Genomic DNA, 19,284 nt, shown 5'->3' on the forward strand with positions numbered 1-19,284 from the left:
AATCAAATTATGCAGAAATGTGTTTTCATCAGCATTACAAGTGTATGCTCAATTTGTCTAATTTCAGTACGTAAGAAGCGATTTCAGTTAGTATGGCTAGTTTGTTTTACTTAAAGAGTATCTTTGAATGTCACTAGGTTTTCTCCTGTTCCACTATCATTGAAGGAACGTAATTCTTAAAAAGAAAATACTTGATTGACTACGCTCAGTCAGGATAGTCATAATTTTACAAACAAATGTGAACTGGATATTAAACTATGTTGACACATTAGGAGTGACCGCCCCTGGCAAAACAGAGTATAAAATATATTTTTTAAAGCATTTTGAGAAAAAGCAATCTTACGTGACATCTTAAAAAGTCAATTTATGCTTTCTTTTTTTTAAATTAAAAAGGAATGCAAGTCAAGTTATTAGTGGCATACAGCATTTTTATACCTAAAGTCAGAAAGTCAGGATTCACTACAGTTGTGATCTCAACCTGTTCATCACTTGGGTCACTGCTCACAGTTTGGCCAGAACCATGTAACATATAGAGGAGAGAAAGCAACCAATTTTAGTTATATCAGGGCTGTTGTTTGCAAACAATAGACTAATTCAGTGATGGTGAGAAAAGAAACATTGTTTGAATTTACTTGGAAGAAGCTTTGTTCTGGGTAATCACAGTTCCCCGTGTTAAGTCAATGCCGTAAGATATAAAGTTTTCAAATGTTAGCCAATTATCCTGTATATTACACCTTTTCATTAGGACACAAACTACTGATTGTAATTACAAATCACACACCAGCATAAAAATAATCATTTCAATGGTTATTAAATCATCTCAAAAGAACCACATCATCACTCCTTTGCTAATCGCAATAAGGTTGTCATGAGGCTCAAATTAAAAGTAAGTGAAGGCACTTTACAAGTCATAAATTCCTACAAAAGGCATTAAAATGATATTTAATGATTTAAAGTCACCTATGTTCATCTAAGACTTATGCTCCAAACCCCAGAGTTTACAAGGCTTAATGAAAATTCACTATCAATGAAAAATCGTTGTCTTGTTCTATGTTTTTTTACAGTAAGAAAAATGAAAACAGTACTGTGGTAATTGCTAGAACAAAATGCATTAATAATCCCCAAGAGTTTCCTAAGATATATTATGCTTCCTTGTACAATTACATTTTATAATTCAGTCTAATAGTTTCCTACAGATAACTTAGTCAAATCAACAGCACTCTTTAAGACAACCAAGCACCCCGAATCATTAATTACATTGCCAAAATTTTGATACTGAAAAATTTAAAACACAGCATGTCTTTTAACATTTAGACACAACTAACGCATTAAGAAACATCTCAAATTTCCTTACTGAAAACCTTTTAAGCCTTCCATTCAGAATGACAACAAAAAGTTGAAGTGGTATTCTAAAGCAAAGACTATTTACATAATAGATTAGTAGGCAATTTACACGAAGGCATACAAGAACCAAGTGAGCCTCTTAAAGGAATAGAACCTAGCCTAAATCTAGGTCTGAATTTTTTCCCCAACAAGAAAACCTTCCTCCTTCAAGAGGATAGAAAAGAGACAAACACCATTGTTAAGATAGATCTTTAACAGAAAAAGTGTTTTAAAGAGAGTTTTAAATAAAATCTTCAATGACTAATCAGGAACAAAGAAAACCACCAACATTAAAAAAACAAAAAACAAAACAAAACAAAAAACCTTGAAAGGCTCATGTCCAAGTAAATCACTGTCTACTCTGCCTTTCAAACAAAACAAAACAAAACACACCACTGATTAATCAATCCCGTGTCTCTACAATCACATTATATTTCCTTCACACCTAAAATGTGACATACAATCTGAATTGGGGACAGGGATACGGGATAGAGACCTTAACCCCTATCAATAGATCCATCTCAGTTTAGAACATTTTCCTGATAATTTCATTTTAAGAGACCTTTTTGAGGCCAAAAGGAAATGTCAGTATACTTATAAATGTCTGAGGAAAAAAGGGGAACAAATCAAATGACAGCTGAGAACTGAAGCCATCAGGTGTCTCTTTGAGAACTTGGAGGAACTCTCTGGAAAGGGAGGTTTTGTTTTGCACCATTTTGGCACCAATTCCTTTCTTAAAAAGGCTGAACAGCAGTCCCACCTCTAGGGCTACGGTCAGGTACACGGCTCACTGCTTTAGCAATCTCAAAACTCAAATTCTTCCACAGAAGCTTCAGTCTGGAGAAATGGCTCATTGTTAAATCTTCTAATTTTAACCCTTCAATCTCCTCAAGCTACTATTTTACAAGTGTACAAACCCAAAGCACAACTTCTGATTTTGTGAAATATCAAGGGTATGTGTTACTCTAACATAACAGCGTACTTCAAAGCACACACAAATATTACGTATGAAAGCCCTCTTAAGTTTATGTAATTTTTACTTAAGATACCTGTTAATGAGCAAAATTATTTAGAATTTCTTAAATAAAACCTTCCACTACCGGCCAGTGGGATACTGAATGCCATTACTTCAAAGAAAACTTGAAATGCTTATATACAGATACATCACTTAGGCATGATTGAAAGACCACCTACTTTCAAAGGACCACTTAAAAATTTAGTCACACGGAAAAGGCACAGGAGTCGTTGGAAGACAAACACAAATTGTTGAATATTCAAGTCTATCCATCCATCTTACGTCCATTCCGAAGAGACAGAAAACCATCTGGCTTACCTTGAATAGCCATTAGAAAACACCGATCGGCCAGGGAAGTTCAAAGACCCCAAGGAAGCCAAGTTGTCATCTCCAGATGCTTGACACCTATTCCAATTTTCTGAACCAACAGGAATTGGTGGAATGACATTGAAAATAGGCTTCTGATCCTGTTGTTGCGAAAGGGATGCGGTATTCATGTCATAGTGGTACATCTGGCCCCCAGAGGTACTCACGCCATGAACAGAAATGGCAGACATTTTATTACCAATTATATTTGCCCCAGAAAAGCTTGCCTGACAATAAACTGGGCCCAGTTTCTCCTGCTTAATTACCCCAGGGGTGCAGAGTTCAATGAAATCTTCTTTTTCTGTTTTCACTTGGGGCAGTGACACACTGTTGGGGCTTGATAAGATCAGATCTCCATTATCCTTAATTTTAGGTTTAGTGTCCGGTAAAACGAGAGGCTTACAGTCCTCATTCGAGTTTCCTTCCAAAAGGAATGGATCATCCTCTCCTGCCAAAGGAGAAAGCAAACAGTTTTCATCTATCAAGAGGTCTGATCTCCAAGGACTCTCACTTGTCTCTTTATCTGGGGACCCAGAAGAAAATTCCAAATCCTGGAGTTTTTTCCTCCAAATGTCAAAGGTGCTTTGGTCTGTGGTATACAACTTCACATTGCCCCCGTTGGTGCCAGTCTGGCCCTTCAAATTTTGCTGTTCTGAAGAGACATCAGAGAGTGTTTTTGGAAACTCCTTCTCTGTGGGGGCAGCAGCAACAGCAACAGTCGCTGAGCTCTTGGGGTTCTCGGGAACACTGGTCGACCTATTGAGGTTTGCGATGCTTTCTTCCAGAAGCTGAAAGTCTGTTTCCCCAGAGGAAAGGCTGATTTGGCCCTGCTGTGGGAATCCCAGCTCATTTCCCATTACTTTTGTTTCTGTCTCTCCCATATACAGTCCCATTGACAGCGAAACTGCCTTGGACAGATCCGGCTGCTGTGCATTGCTTCCTGAGCCTTTTGGAAAATCCACCAAAAGTCTTTGCTGCTTGGAGTCTGACTGAGAAACAGCGGCCAGTGACGGTGAAGATGCAGAAACCTTCACAGAAGCTCCTCCCCTTAGGGTTTTATAGAAGTCCATCACATTTCCCCTCTCCCGACCAAGCACACTGCTAGAGATTTCTTCTTTACTGGGGGGGCTTAATGATTCCTTGGAGTCCATCAGAGAATATCATCAGCTACCAGGGGGAAAAAAGAAAAAAAAAAAAAGAAAGGTGGGGGAGACATAATAAGCTATAAAGTCACATTATCTCAGTGATCTGATTAGTAAGAGCCAGTTAAATGAACCTTTTAGTTAACTCCGACTCTTAACTCCTTGTTTAAAGTAGCTTCTGTCTTCCAGAATAAAAAAATCCGCATCCCCTGCCCCCATTCAGTGTGGCACATTTAAAAGCACAATGCAATTCAATTGCACAGCGGAGGGCAAAATTGTATCAAACTAAGCTTGGCTATTCATCCTGCCACTCACAGAACTGTAACTTTGTTAATCACAGACATTATAACTCATTACATCTGATTATCCTAAAGGTTCAAATTGATGTCAAAGTATTTAATTTAAAAAGAGTATGATCATTAAAATTCCTACTTCCTTTCAATCAGTCAAGGCTGTTTGCTTTTCTGAGAACCCATACACATAAAATTTGCTAATTACTATGTTAGAATTCTCTCTCAAATCGCTCCCAAACTGGCCTCCTACCTGCTAGTCACACATCCAAACCTTGCAGTACAATCTAGGATGAACCACGCACATTAAAAAAAAAAAAAAAAAAAACAATAATGATCTGCTCATCTTCCAATACCATAAAAAGGACACGTATATTTAACCCATATTTCTTACTAAATGTGTCTGTTTCAAAGTGCCTGCCTTCTTCAAATTTTGGACACAGGAAATGAAATATGTTCTATACAGGCCAACTAAAATTTGGATTTTAAAAAGCAAAAGAAAGTGCAGCAGCTTCTCGCTACAAGTTTAGCTTACTTAAAAACAAATATAACTCTCTCAACCCTTACAAAACAATAGACTCCTAATGAAGCTTTTTTTCAAAATTGCTTAAGACCTTCAGTAGGAAACACTATTTTATCCCTAAATTAAGATTTTTTCCCTTTCCATATAAAGAGGTACTGAAACAGAAAAAGCAACTGTGGAATCACGTTCATATAAACGCAAATAAAATAATACCCAATGAATGCTCAGAATAATTTTCTCGTGTTCTAAACCTTCACCAATCCCAATTCGGAAGCTGTTCTCGAGAGTCTTGGGTTGCTAGTATATTGTTTCTCATCACGATGTTATTAACAGGCAGCCCAAGACTTTGATAAGTAGATCTGGGACATTACAGTCAGATCCTATTCAATGGAAGGAAACCTCTGTGCGGAGAGACCTTAAGCATAAACTTCAATGGCCCTCACGGGAAGTGCAGTGTGATGAAGGTGGAGACGGGGCTGGGGACCTGCCCCTACACATCTTTAGGGTAAACTGCTCATCTCCCCGCCCCTTCGCCGGGTTTCTCGGATAAGGATCTGTAAACACAAGGTATCAAATGGAGCCTAATGAATTTCCACGCGGCTTTGACAGCTGCCTTCCAACTCGAAACCAAAACAATACTTCAAAAAAAAAAACCGAAACAATCCCTCAAACCACTTTATCCCCCAGTTTAAATTGCAAGTAACTGTCACATTCACCGGCCTTAATGAACCGTGGCAAGGGGTCTTAAGTGGTATTACAAGGAGGTAGTTACCAAGCCTGCAGCCCCAAACGTCAAACTAGCGCTTGGCCACAGAAGGATTCTGGCTAGGGAAGGTCTTTTTCTAAAAGGGACCACTTAGAAGCGTCAGGCGCGCAATGATGCCAAGCACCGAAGAACAAACCCTCTCCTGGGGGAGAAAAAAAGTACAAGGGTAAAAGAAATGTGTCCAGACCTGTTGAGTTCTTTCTCCGACACGCCCACTTCTACCAGATAACGCCAGCCCTGGCCGAAGTCTCCAAGTTGCAGGCTGTCAGCCCCCTGCGTGTGTACACTCACACACACACGCACTCTCTCTCTGCGCGCGCGCGAGCGCACACACACACACACACACACACACACACACACACACACACACACATCCCTGCGCGCCCTCCAGAAAGGAGACGCACTGGAGCCTCGACAGAAACCCTGATCGCGCTCGGGCGCACTAGGGTGGAGTGGAAGTATTCGGTCGAGGAGCATTCAGACACGGCTCGGTGTTCACCGTAAAAAAGAAAAAAGAAAAAGAAAAAGAAAAAGAAGAAAAAAAAAAAGGGAAAATGACGGGTGTTTGGGCGGCCCCCTGGAAGGGCACGGAGGGGGGACTTGGGGCGCCGGGAGTGGAGAAGCCAGAATTCCGCGCCCGGAAAGCGGAGCACTGCAAGCCGGGGCAGCTCGGAGAGGCTCCGCTCGGACCGAGCTCAGGTTCCTCCCCCTTCAGCCCGACCCGGGCACCGCGGCCGAGGGAGAGGAAGAGGCCAGCGCTGTCACCCGCGCGCTGCCCTTTCGTCACCGTCACCCGGCCCTCGCCAGCCCCCACCCCCACTCCCCGAGGCTAATAAAAGTTTGCAGGCTCCCGCCGCGGCCCCCGAGCCAGCCTCGCGTCCCCGGCCCGCACCTCGGGGGAGCGAGCCCCGGCCCTTCCCCACCTCTTACCTCTGGAAGAGGCGCTGCTCACCCGCCACCGTCCGCAGCTCCCACCGCAGCCGAGATAAACAACTTAGCGTGTGAAAGCAGGAGGAGCAGGAGGGAGAGATTTTTTTTTTTTCTAAAAAAAGGAAGTAAACAGCCGCCCCCTTCTCCATGGGGGGGAGGGGAGAGCCCCTATTTGAGAAAGTCTCCCATTTCCCGGCTGACAAGCCAGCCCCCCGCCCCTTGCCAGTCCCCGCGAGCCGGGCTCCCAGGCGCGCGTCCTCAGTCCCGGCGCCCCGCCGCTTCGGCCGCTCCGGCTGTGGCGTCTCCTTCCACCCACTAGAATCCGTCCCCGACGGGCGGGCAGTGACTCGGGCTCCAGTCACAGACTCGAGCTCGCAAAATGGAGGAGGAGGCGGAGGAGGAGGGGAGGGAGCGCGGACACGCGAAAGGGCCGCCCGGCCGCGGCGAGCGAGCGGGACCGATCGGGGGGCGGGCGGAGGCGGCGCCACGGCGCGCACACACTCGCACACACACGCGCTCCCACTCCACCCCCGGCCGCTCCCCGCCCGAGGGGCCGCGCGGCGGCGGGGAACGGTGCAACCTGTTGGCGAAGCTCGGCAACTGCAGGGGCGGCCGCAGCCCCCGCCCCCACGCCCTCTGCGCTGGCCCCCGCCACCCCGGCCCCGACGGCGCCTGAACGCCCCCGACCCCCGGCATTGCCCCGACCCTAGCGGCCGGCCGCCGCCCCCCCTCCCCGAGCGCGCGGGACTTCTCGCGCCCCCACCCCCGAGAAAAGGGAGAGGCGGCGGCAGCGGCCAACCTGGTCTCTCTGGGGCGCGCTTGGGAGGGAAGCCGAGTTTCTCTAGTTTCTCTTCTCGCTGCCTCCTTCTCGCCCCCGCCCAGCTCCGCGACTCCCGACCCACTCCGGAGCTGGCCCAGTCCCTCGGCGGCAAGCGCCGTCAGCGCCCCTGCGGGTGACAGCGGGCTGTCTGGGGCGGGGGGGCCGGGGCGCGGCCCGCAGCAGGGCCGCGGGAGTGGTCCGCGCCGCCGCCTCGGAGCCGAGTTGCGCGAAGTGTGTCACTTAGCACGGGGCTTACGAGGGTTGCAAGGAAACGGTGCCGCAGCGTCTCGGCCGCGCTCGGGGCCGGACAGCCAGACACGCCCTCTGGGGAGGCTTAAGGAAGGGAGGGCAGAAGAGGGGGTCGGTGCGTACATACTCTCGACTCGGAGGTAGTCGCGTGCCGGCAGGTCCCCCACCGCTGCATCGTCTGGGCGGCCCCGTCTGCAGCCGCGGCCGCCGTCGCGCTCTCCCACCGGGAGAGAAGTTGCAAAGCAGAACCCACCCTCCCCCGCGCTCCGACCGTCCCCCACCCTCTTCCCCGAGTCTGCGAGGCGGCGGCGGCGGCAGAAGGAGGCGCCGCCTGCCAAGTTCAACCCCCACCCCTCCCTCCCTGCTAGCGCGCTCACACTTGAAGGAAGTTGCACGCCAAATGCAAAACCTCCGGCGTGCTGAATTTCTTTGCACTTTTTATTATTATTTTTAAGGAAAGCAGGGGGTGGCAGGCCTAAAAGCAAGTTGCAAGCGAAACAGTAAGTTGCTTGCAAAGTACGCCCTCCCTCCCCCGCAAACTCCTGACCTCTCCTTCTACCCGCTCCAGGACCAGTGTCCAAGTTTCCCGTGAAGGCCCCTCGCCCGAATATTGACATTTGCTGCACTCCACTCAGTGCGTCGCCCACCCTTTCGTGTGCACGGGACCCCTACCCCTCCAAACAAAACAAAACACACGCAGCTTTAAAATGTCAGCATTTAACTCCCTCCAGCTGTTCCCGTTACGCGCCTCCCCCTCAGTGCGAGGGAAACACGTGGCCTGTCCCCAAGGAGAGGGGCGTGGGGCTAGGGGAGTCCGCGCGGGAGACGCCCGCCCCAGCCCCCTGCCCCAGCTCGCCGCGTCCGAAGGGCTTGGGCTTTGCCCGGACCGAACTTCCTACCTTGAGCGACACACATTATGATTTTTGTGACTCGGGGAAAGGTTGTGCTGTGTTGCTTTAGGGTTTGGGGCGGTAACTTTTGCGCCCCCACAGGTGACAGAGCTTGCCAGCTCCTGACGGGGGCGGAGGCTGCCGCAGCTCCACCTAATCCCTGCCCCGGCGCCCGGCACCAGCCACTCACTCCTCAGGCAGCGCTCAGACGCTATCCGTGGCCACCTCTGCTCTGACTTCTTGAAGAGGATTGGGGAAACGCGGGCCGGAAGCCGCTCCCCGCCATCTTGGTAAAGGACGGTGACGCCTGCCCGGCCTCGCGTCCACCATCTTGGCAAAGGTTCTAGATCGCGGGCTCCGGAAGAAGCCCTTTCTGTGTTCTGAAGGGTAGAAACTGCCCCATGTGTTGTCCGTCGTGAAAGGAGAGAACTAAACATTTTAGTTACTCGCTTGTTCGGAGACGACCTACTCGGGCCGCCTCCAGACCATTCTCAGGCCGCCATCTTGGAAAAGAAAGAGCTGCCCTCTGCCTCAGAAAAGGGGACCAAAACCTTTGCCAACACAGAGCCCTGAGCAACCCAGTTGTTAACAGAATCCCCTTATGTATCTAGAAGAGATGACTCCTCTTTTCTTTTCCCTTGGCGCAAGTCAGCTGGAGGGAGGCCCTTGCCTTGGGTGCTCAAAGGGGACACAGAATTTACTTCAAGAACGCTACTTTGCCTACTTGGCGAGTTTTTCCACCTTAGAAGCCCCAGTTACTAAAATCAAGGTTCTTGCATGGATTGGTCCCCAAATCAACAGTTTCATGGGGAAAAAAAAATCCAATACCCAAATTTAATATCGTATGCGTATTTTAAAAGTGGGTTCAACAACTCATACCAATATGATTATCCTAATACATCTACTTAAAAGTTATGCTAGGAATTGTATATATGAATACCTTATAAAAATACAATAATTTGCATATATATGTAAAGAGACAGTAACAGATACCTAATAGAAAACTTCTCCCCACTACATAAACCTATCTCAATTGAATCTCTGCTCTAAGATAACAATCCACTTCATCTCTTACCTCTTTAAATTCGGGTTAGGTATTATGTTTTTAAATAATACTTGACCGTACAGGAGTCCCCTTTAAGTTTCCTCCACTCATTTTGTCTGCAGGTCCAGCAGATCATCTTGAAATGGAAAAGGACATTGTTTTAGGTTAAAAATTGTTACTGAAAACCCTTTCAATTGGGCAAAAGGGTGAAATTTTCAGTGGTTTAAATATGTCTGTTAATTTTGTAATTTCATGGAAAAAATTCCACATCCTTTAGCCTTTCACATTCATCTGAAAGCATGCATAAACTGTAGATTAACCTAGTGTCTGTCATGGTTAGAATTGTTAAGCTTTGTGGCTATTGTTTATTGACCATTTTGTGCATCTTTTTTTTTTTTAAATCATTCCCATTGAAATAATCCAAACCTGACTCCCAGATTACTCTTCCAGAACATAATTACATCATGCCATGTTCCTGCTCAAGTATCTACAATAATTCCCTTCCATTGTATAGAGATCCCAACTCCCATTTTGAGATTTAAGACCATTAGCTTTCACCTACCCATTTCTTGAAGGCAAAGCCTCTTAGCTGATGCAACTGGACTCATATTTAATTAAACTAAAAATTCAGTTAAAGCAGAGGAATTATTTTTTAAAATCATACTTGCAAATGTTAAGTTTTAAAACCTAAAACTGAACATTTATGTCGTACTTCTGTGAAAGCTTTTGTGAGCCCACTGACTGGAGTTCCCTGTCTTCATTTGTGGATAAAATGTTCCCACATTGCATCAGTACAGCACAGCAGTTACAAGCAGACTGGCTGGCTGACCTCCACCACTATGAGGAATATAACCTTAGGCAAGCTAATTCTTCGTGCCCCAGTTTCCATCATCGGTAAAATGGGGATGATAATAATACTAACCCAAGTTACTAGAAAGATCAAATGAGTCTCAAGTATGTGAAGTGCTTAGACAAATTCCTGGGACATATTAAGTGTTTAATCAGCAGCAGTCATTATTATGAATATATATATATTATACATATATATAATATATATACTATATATAATATATATAGTGTATATATATATATATATATATATATATTACTATTTTCTCCAGTTTCCAAATTGGAGCAAGAAATTAATGTGGAGCAACAAATATATGTGAGTGTAGATTTCTAAATTTGTATGATTTATCCCCCCTGACCTCACCCCAATCTGTTAAAATTGGCTTGCATACATCTGATTTGACAGTGATTGTTTATATAATATCTTTCCATTTAGATTTTCTAGAACAACTACTTTTTTAATCCTAGTTCATCATTTAATGAATTATTTAAATTAACTAATTATAATAACAAGCGCAAATGGAATAAATATGTTTTGGGGGAAAAAAACATAAGGAGCTGGTGTAAACGTATAGGTTAACTGGAGGGAGCAGAAGTGTGGGGAATACAAGAAGTAACCTTGGCTCCAGTGTTCAGCATTCCCTAGGCATCAGTCAGTATGTTTTCCAGGGAGAATGGAGGACTTGAATTAGTTGAGATGAATGCATTGAGTAGTGTCAATTAAGAGGAATCCATCCTGTTGAAGAAAGGGCATGGCATATACAACATCCATTCCCACCTCTATATGTTTATCACATATATTTCCTTTTACATAAGGATACCTCCTACAGCCCATGAGTCTTTGTCATGGCTCTATTTTCCACCTATTCTGTCTCTTCTCCCCCACCCAACACACACACACACACACACACACACACACACACACACACTTTAACTCTATAATAGTAAATGTAAATTGGCATCAAATAAATACTTGTCACATTTATGTGTATTAATAATTTTGAATATGATTATTGCATACGTTAATTTTATATTAAGGCAACACAAGCAACTTTTGTGGGTTGTCAGAACTTACTTTAAAAAATTGTTTCGGCAGTTATCATAGCTATTAGATGCTTCTTTACAATAATATCTTGACTTTTCTTACAATAATAGTTCTATTCTTGTTTAACTTTGTGAGGTAAGAGGTACAAGAGAAAACTCAGCTAAGCTTTAAATGTCCCACCTCTTTCTGCCTCAGTATTTGCATTTTACACCAGACATGTCTGTTATAAACAATTCACACTTAGTACAGCAAGTTCTTAATCATAATGAATTCCACTTTGGTACTTCTCTTTGTAATTGGAATTAACATTCCCACATGAACTGGGAAATGCTAAATTGTTACCAGCATCCCTGGTGTTTTGCTGCTTCTCATAATGCTTTCAATGATTTCATCATAAGCAACCTAAAATATCACAATTTGTGCTCATAGGCATGACATGCTCTGTGGATGTCCTGTTAAATCTATATTCTTTATGCTGACAGAACGTAGTTTGAGTAGTACCTGATTCAAGAATGAGGTAAATATTGGCAGATAAATGAGGGAGATGTTGAAATAAGCAAGAACCTCATGTTTTTCGAGTTTGGAGACATTAGATCAAGCACAGTGAATGATTGTAACAAATATTATGTACTTTGTTTTGCATTTGTGGCATTTGTGGCTGGCCATTATGTCATTAGCTTTCTTCCTCTTCTGATTTAATCTCCTTTTCTGTCCCATGTTCCTTTGGTAGAGATTGTTTCAATCTGCTCCATTTCTAGGTGGAATCCATCAGTGAATTTTTGAGAACCTACATTTCCATTTTGGTGCTTACACATTATTTATTTATTAGGTCATGCTGGGTTATGTTTTGTTTTTAAGGTAATTCAGAAATAGTGGAGTTTAAAAGATCAAAACACCCGTGGTATAAGAATCCCTTAACAAGATATGAATGTATTTGATATCAGACTCCGGAGTGTTACAAAAGACATTTGTTACATTTTTAGAAAACTTTATCTTGGTATTATTCAATTAAATTTTCTCTAGCCCCCTGTTTAATTTTCAATATAAGACCTGGGTTTGAACTCCTGTTTTGCCACTTAACTGAATGAGCTGGGGCCAGTCATTTGCTCCTTTGTTTTTCTATCTGTACAGGAAGAATAATAATATCTACCCTACCTATCATCTCACAGGAAATCTGTAAGGCTCAAATGGAATGATGCATACAAAAAGGGGTTTTTAAACATCAAGTTTGGTTCAGAAAACAGGCAGAGACTTGTAGAATTTTTGCATCATCAGTTCATCACAACAAAAATGATTACTAATTTTATTGAGAAATTGTCATTGCCGCTCACATTCCCCAGACAATCTGTGCAATGGGCAGCTTAAAAGTTTAAGTAGAGGAGTGACAATTCAGTAGAGAGCTGGCCCAGCTGCAAGAGCTTGCAAGAGGCAACTTAAATTTTCAGGAATTTTTCAGTCACTTGCTCTAGCCAACATTAAAAACTAAACTATTTATAAACTTACAGTTAAATAAAATATTCGAAAAATGAAGGTAACAAATGTTTAAAACTTCATTTTGTAATTATTTGACTACATTTTGCTACTATGATTTAAAGTTATCTCCCTCTGTTCTTTAAAATGAATGTACTATATAGTGATAGGATACAACATATCTCATCCAACTCTGCATTTGGAAATGTTCTTTTGATAGTTTGCAATCAACCATGGTGGAGTATTTACACTACAGAAATGGGAAAACTACAAATCAGAGCTCGATTTATTTTGTTGATTGTCTAAACTTAAGAAATTGATAGGAAAAATTTTAATAATAAAGGTTAAATTTTAAAACTGTGTTTGTGAAAAATGCAAAAAAATTAAAGCAATATTTTTCTAGCAGTTGCAAACTGTTACCTGATCAACAAAGTAGTCTCTCCCATCGTGGACAAACGAGTATTGTCCCCATATACATCTTTGTTGTTTCTCTTTCATCTTGCTTGTTAATGTAAAAAACATCAACCGGCATTCATGTTTGAGCTTCAGTGTCTGGAATGACTTCTTTGTTGAACTGGATTTTAATAAAATATTTATTTACGGTCTGCTTTTGCCAAACATGGTTGAATTCCAACTGTGGGTTGACTATGGCTGCGAGAGTTTGGCAAAAGTCGCTGAAATCATTCTGTGAAAATCAGTGGGCAATATAGAATTTATGATAAAGAGTGTTACCTCTTTTTTTTTTTTTTGGTAAATTGTGTGCTACACATCTTTTATATCAGCAAAATGTGTAATGTATAGACACATAGATACGCCCATACTCCCTCCCGCCCCTTGCCTGGATAGCAGTTGTTAAACATTTATCTGTGTGCTAATGGACATAGTTTACTATTTGTAAAGATCACTTTGCAATGTGGAGCCTGGGTGGTGGGAGCTCAGAGAGGAGGCAGGGAGAACAGTGAGGAGGCAGGTGCATGGGTCCAGAGAAAGAGGGAGATTCGTACTGGGTGGTGACAGTGGAGGTGAGAAGCTAGGATCCATTGGATAGCAGGAGCATTTGGAGGCCAAAGGCAGGCAAACCAGTCATTCAGTAGCTCTGTGGAAGTCCTGCCCCCTGCCCTGTTAAAGGAAGGCCATGTGGTGAAGACTAGGAAGCCTCAAGGGTTGAAGGAAGGGAGTACATAGAAAGCCATACCTGAGAAAAGGAGCTGGGTGCTGGATGTAGAAGGAGGAAAGGAAAGAGAGGCAGTTCCAGCGTTTAAGTAAATATCTTTGAAGCACATAGAGAAAGTTAGGCTTGATTGCCTTACAGCGGGAGTGGGGAGGGGAAACCCCAAAAGACAGTAACATGTCATAACTGGGACACACAGACTCAGAAGTTTTCTTACTTATCTAGACATTGTATGAAGATTTTTGCCTACATAGCGGGATTATTTGTTCATCCCAATGCCTTGATCCTATCCCAGCGTTCGGTAGACTTTTTTTTTTTTTCTTAGCATATGTCCATTTTAATTACAAAACTCTCACCCAGTCACCCTGTGCTGCACAGATACTGCTGCCTCTTTTATGCTTCTGATGACCTTGTTCTCAGTTTTTCTTTGTTATATCATAAATAAGGACATGACCATAAGGCACCCTGCTGTATTGCCTGCGAGGTAACAGTAAGCTTCTGGCTACCACTGCTCTCCCCGCTGCTTCCTTTGCAACAGACAACCTATACTCCACAATACAGGTTGTATGTTTTGGTTATAACATTTTACAAGAGAGGTTATTAAATTTTATGGAATTTCTAAAATGGTAAATGTTTTTGCAAAAGAATGGACTCCCTCTTCCCATTCACCAACCCTGTTGACCAGAGAAAGGAAAAATTCTCAACAGCTACCGACAACTGACACTTTGAGGCTTCAATTTGGATATAGTGATTTGGTTTCCTTTGGGTCTTCCCTATCTACCTGTGTTATTGATGGTTTCAATTCATGGAATCATTATTAATAGAAGGGACTTTCTGAACTCATTTTCTTTCCCATTCATTCTTTTCTTCAGCAAAATACAATTCCATCAACAAAATAGCAACTACTACATATTAGGCCCCAGTATAAGGCAAGAGGAATATAAAAAACCATTAAGTACAATATTTACTTTGGAGGAAATGGAGACAGATACAGTAATAAGTCATTCTCAAACAATGCAGACTTGTGTGAGCAATGTAGAAATGTGTGATACATGCATAAAGTACTACATATGCATCAAGAAGTCATCTGGGTGTTTAAGAATAGGGAGGTAGGTGTGAATGTGGAGATGGTAATCGGAGTGCTTTGGAGTAAGCATGACTGATTTGAATTATGAAGGGTCTCTTCCAGGTAATTTGGTTATTTCTGATAGAAGCAATACTTACAAAGAAAGCTTGTCATTAGTGTTCTAGCATGGGGTTTTGGTGCATTTAAAAGAAACCCAAATGTGAAAGCAAAAAGGAAGTTCATTGATTTACTTAAAAATCTAGAGGTTGTCAGGTTCAGGCATGGCTGGATCCAGGGGCTCAAATGATGTCAAAGGGTTTGGACTCTCTCTTAGCTTTACTTTCCTGTTTGGGCTTTATTCCTGAGAAGGCTATCTCCACCTGATAGCCTACAGAACCTTGATTTAAAACTTCCTACCAGCTTAGTAACTTCAATAGAAAGAGAATTCTTCTTTTCTACGAATTTTTGTGCATGCTTCTGGGAGGGCCTTCATTAGCATAGTTTGGTCACATGCTCATCCCTGCGCCGATAACTATGACCAAGTGATGTAAGGGATGTATATAGTCTGATCAGCAAAACCTAGGTGGCGTTCTCACTACTGACATTTAAGAATGGGGTAAAATGAGAGAGAAAGAGAGAGAAGAGATGCTCACTACAGTAGCTATTTATCAAAATATTACCAGTGATATAAACATCATATTTTATACTTTAAGGGAGTTAGTAGTGACTAAAATGTTTGTCAGCAATGGAAAGAACTCTGAAAGTTAGGCATAGCTGTTACGGGTCTTACTGATTTCCCTTCCTGACTTTAACAGAAAAAGAGAATGCAGATTTGTACTTTAAAATTTTTAAGTAGTACACACATGGATTGACTATTGCTTTACAGAAATAGTACTTCTACTTAATTGGGCCCTTTTCAGGTGATATAGTGATGTTTACAACTTTGAAGCTCATTTCATAATCTTTTGCAGAAGGAGTTTGTCTTGCCTGACGATGATTCTAACAAACACGATAGCATAGAGAAGGCTGCTGTGAGCCTCTGCCTACTTATTTTGCTACTTCTATCTTGACAATCTGAATGTCACGCAAATGTCTCCAGCCTGGGCACTGGGCAGGCAGGAAGCCAGAACCAGTAATAGAAGCAGGAGGCACTCTGTGAATACTTGCTGATTAATTTTAGCTCCATAGGCCTGATGGGTTTTCCATCCCTATAATTACCATCAGCAAATAGTTGTTGAATGATGTCCAGCATATTTTTATTCCTCTTTCCTTGGTCCTGATTTTCATTTTCTATTTTACCTCTCTGTGATTTCATCCCATGTGCTTCTGTTCATCACACCAACAGAGCCTCTTTGATCAGTTTCTAATTGCTTAATTGTATTCCATCTATGAGATATCTCTACCTATCTAAATTTATTTTTTTATGAAATAATAATAAGTTCTCTCTGGAACTAGTGAGGGGATAAACTGTGAAAAAAAATAGGTTACTAAATGAATATTCTGGTAGTATGTTTCATACATGCTTTATAAGCCAGGTTTTTTTCATTATATTATTAGAAATAATGCCTAATATGGTGATATGTCCTGACTAGGTCACTCTATAGAGCAAATGGAGAACAGTGAGGAGTGAGGGTATAAGCTTTGAATATGACAAGGGGGAAAGATTTTACAGAAGGAAGATCAGGGGCTTCCAAGAAAACTGGTTATCACTGTGTAGATAGCATTAGAAGATTGAAACATATCTTTAGATAGATATTACTTCTGTCTTAAAAAAACTTTAAAATAATCCATGCTAAAATATACGTGCTTATTTTAAAAATCCAACAATTAAATGAGAGAAATGCATAAAGTCAAAAGCGAAAACCCCCTCCCCCACACAATCCCATTTTGCAGATATAACTATTTTTGAGTCGGTGTGCATCCTTTTAGAACATTTTTGTCTATGCATGTATACACACACTATTTTTTAAGTGGGATTTTACTATGCATATTTCTCAATTTTATTCATCAAATGTTTTTGGACATCTTTCCAAGTCAATATTTTCGGGTAATAGCAGCATAGGTATCTATTGTTGGCTATATTATAATTTATTTAAACTTTTCCTTGTTGATGAATATTTGTTTCCAGTTTATCACTATTGGAAGCCATGCTGCAATGAACACCCTTGTGGCTATATCTTTGCACCATTGTGAATGTATTTCTGTAGTATAGAATTAAAATTACTCAGTCAATTGTCATTGATAACAAATCATCAAGTGCCCAAATGTGCCACATTAGTGGGCTTATTGAAAATATGCTTGTCCATTACCAGCTCATTTTCTACTTTCATATTCCTTTAGGCATTCTAGAAAAATTCAATTAGAGGAAGAGTCATGGATAGCTGTGCCAAGCAGGCTTCAACCTGAAGACCCTCACGTGTTGCTTAGGGACCCAATTTTGCTAATCCATCCTTATGCTAACTGTATTATAACTTCAAGAGGATTGGTTTATATATGAACTGGGAAGAGTCACCTGAAAGGGATCATTTAGGGATACCACAATGATTGTGACGACCAACCTCCATGCTCTGTGAGTGTCTTCTATGTCCTCTATAAGGACCAGATGGTACGTAGATATTGTTTTGCCTGCCATGCATCTACTCTCCACATATGGTACTAGGACTTCAATTTTCCTTTGGAAAACTATCCTTTCCCCAACTTCAGTCCATATATTTGTGGTGGGATTAGCCCCATCCCAAACTCTATGGATGGGTCAGGCCTGTCCTATCAGAGACTAAGTTTAGAGATGGGTACTTAACAGGCAAAAACGAGTCTTCCTGTTAGGTCCTTTGGGACTATTCAGAAACATGCCCTTTTCAAACTGATAAAACGCAAGCTTGGAGAACTGTATTGTACCACTTAGAACTTCCAATACAGTGAGGGTGGTAAAAAAAAAGGGGTGGGGGTGGGGGAACCAAAGAGATCTGGAAATAGATTCCCAATAATAAAATTTGGATGTCCAGATCCTGAGACTAGGGCTACCCCTAGACTTCAACATTACAGATTCTGATAAATTCCTCCTCTCCCTTCTCACCCTCCCCATTCTTCTGTTTCCTTTTTTCTTCTCTTCCCCTCCCCTCACCACTACTACTTCTCCTCTCTCTGCCTCCTCCTCCTCTTCCTCCTCTTCCTCTTCCACCTCTTCCCCTTCCCCTGCTTCTCCTTCTCTTTCTCCTTCTACTTCTTTTCCTCCTTCTTCACCTCAGCCAGTTGGAATGACCTCTTTAACACTTGCATCTGAAATGATCCTGACATAAAAATTCAAGGTCTAAAACATGGGTGCTGCTCCTTCTGAAACAAAGACACAGGCTAAGGTTACAGGGCATCTAGGGTGACCCTAAAAGAGAAGGGGAGGCCAGAGAGAGAAGCCAGTTGGATGTCTAAAAATAAACTTTACCTTCTTCAAGAGTTTGGCTACAGCTTCCTGTTAATGATTAACTAGGTGAGATGGCCAAACTGTTTCTTTAAAACGTATGTACATAAGTGAGACTATCAACCTCAGTTCATTCTGCCTCAAATTTTCATTTTCAATTAATATAGAAATTGCTTCTCTATTTTAGGCTATGCTTTAAAAGAAAAAAAAAACCTCAGTTAATACTCCAAAAGAAATGTTTTACTTAGTTCCTCTTTAGGACAGCCTAAATTATTACTCTGCTTTCCATATCAATGCAGTCTTATATTTTATTGCTTTATTTATAGTAGACTTGATAATATATTAACTTAAATACAGTTTCTGTAACTACGGTCTAGTGAAGTATGTACTAAAATATTTTAACATCTTCTTATTTGTTTTTGATACTCAAAGCAGATAGCTGAAGAAAAAACTCTGCTAATATAAAAATATCAATCCTTTAGTTGAATTACATCCACAACGCTTAACATAAATATTGCTAATGTTTTACATATATAAGCTTTAAACTTCTCTTTCATCCATTTCAGGGAAATAAGGCATGAATAGGAATATCATTAATTTGATTCAGTAAACATTTATTTAGTTATTAATAGCTCCAGCTCAGTCTGAAATAGACTTGAGACGCTACCTCTTAGTAGACATGTGTCTTCAGGCAAGTTACTTAACCTCTCTGAATCTCAATTTCTTTAACTGAAAAATAAAGGTAATAATAGTATTTGCTTTGTACAGATTAAATAAACTACTCTAAAAACCCATAAACTCTGACATTTCATAAGCGCTGTTATATTACATGATTATTGTCACTAAACCCTG

The 19,284-nt window shown here is 41.9% G+C and overlaps 1 protein-coding gene across 11 annotated transcripts in view; it reads right to left on the minus strand.

Annotated features, from left to right (window-relative positions):
* Positions 1 to 8,582, minus strand: part of NR3C1 (nuclear receptor subfamily 3 group C member 1) — a 120,475-nt gene extending 111,893 nt beyond the window's left edge. For 3 of the 11 annotated variants that reach the window (XM_043589921.1, XM_043589881.1, XM_043589965.1), the window contains exons 1-2: positions 6,416 to 6,530; positions 2,717 to 3,931 (exon numbers count right to left, since the gene is read on the minus strand). In XM_043589921.1, coding sequence (XP_043445856.1) covers positions 2,717 to 3,915 — 1,199 coding nt within the window. In that variant the 5' untranslated portion in view covers positions 3,916 to 3,931; positions 6,416 to 6,530. Of the gene's footprint in view, positions 1 to 2,716; positions 3,932 to 5,672; positions 6,551 to 7,214; positions 7,520 to 7,611; positions 7,838 to 8,383 lie in introns of those variants that run through there. The other 8 variants (XM_043589940.1, XM_043589904.1, XM_043589959.1 and 5 more) reach the window with 8 other exon arrangements.
* Between the last annotated feature and the right edge of the window lie 10,702 nt (positions 8,583 to 19,284).

Source organism: Prionailurus bengalensis, chromosome A1 (genome assembly GCF_016509475.1).
Source record: "Prionailurus bengalensis isolate Pbe53 chromosome A1, Fcat_Pben_1.1_paternal_pri, whole genome shotgun sequence".
Lineage (NCBI taxonomy): Eukaryota > Metazoa > Chordata > Mammalia > Carnivora > Felidae > Prionailurus > Prionailurus bengalensis.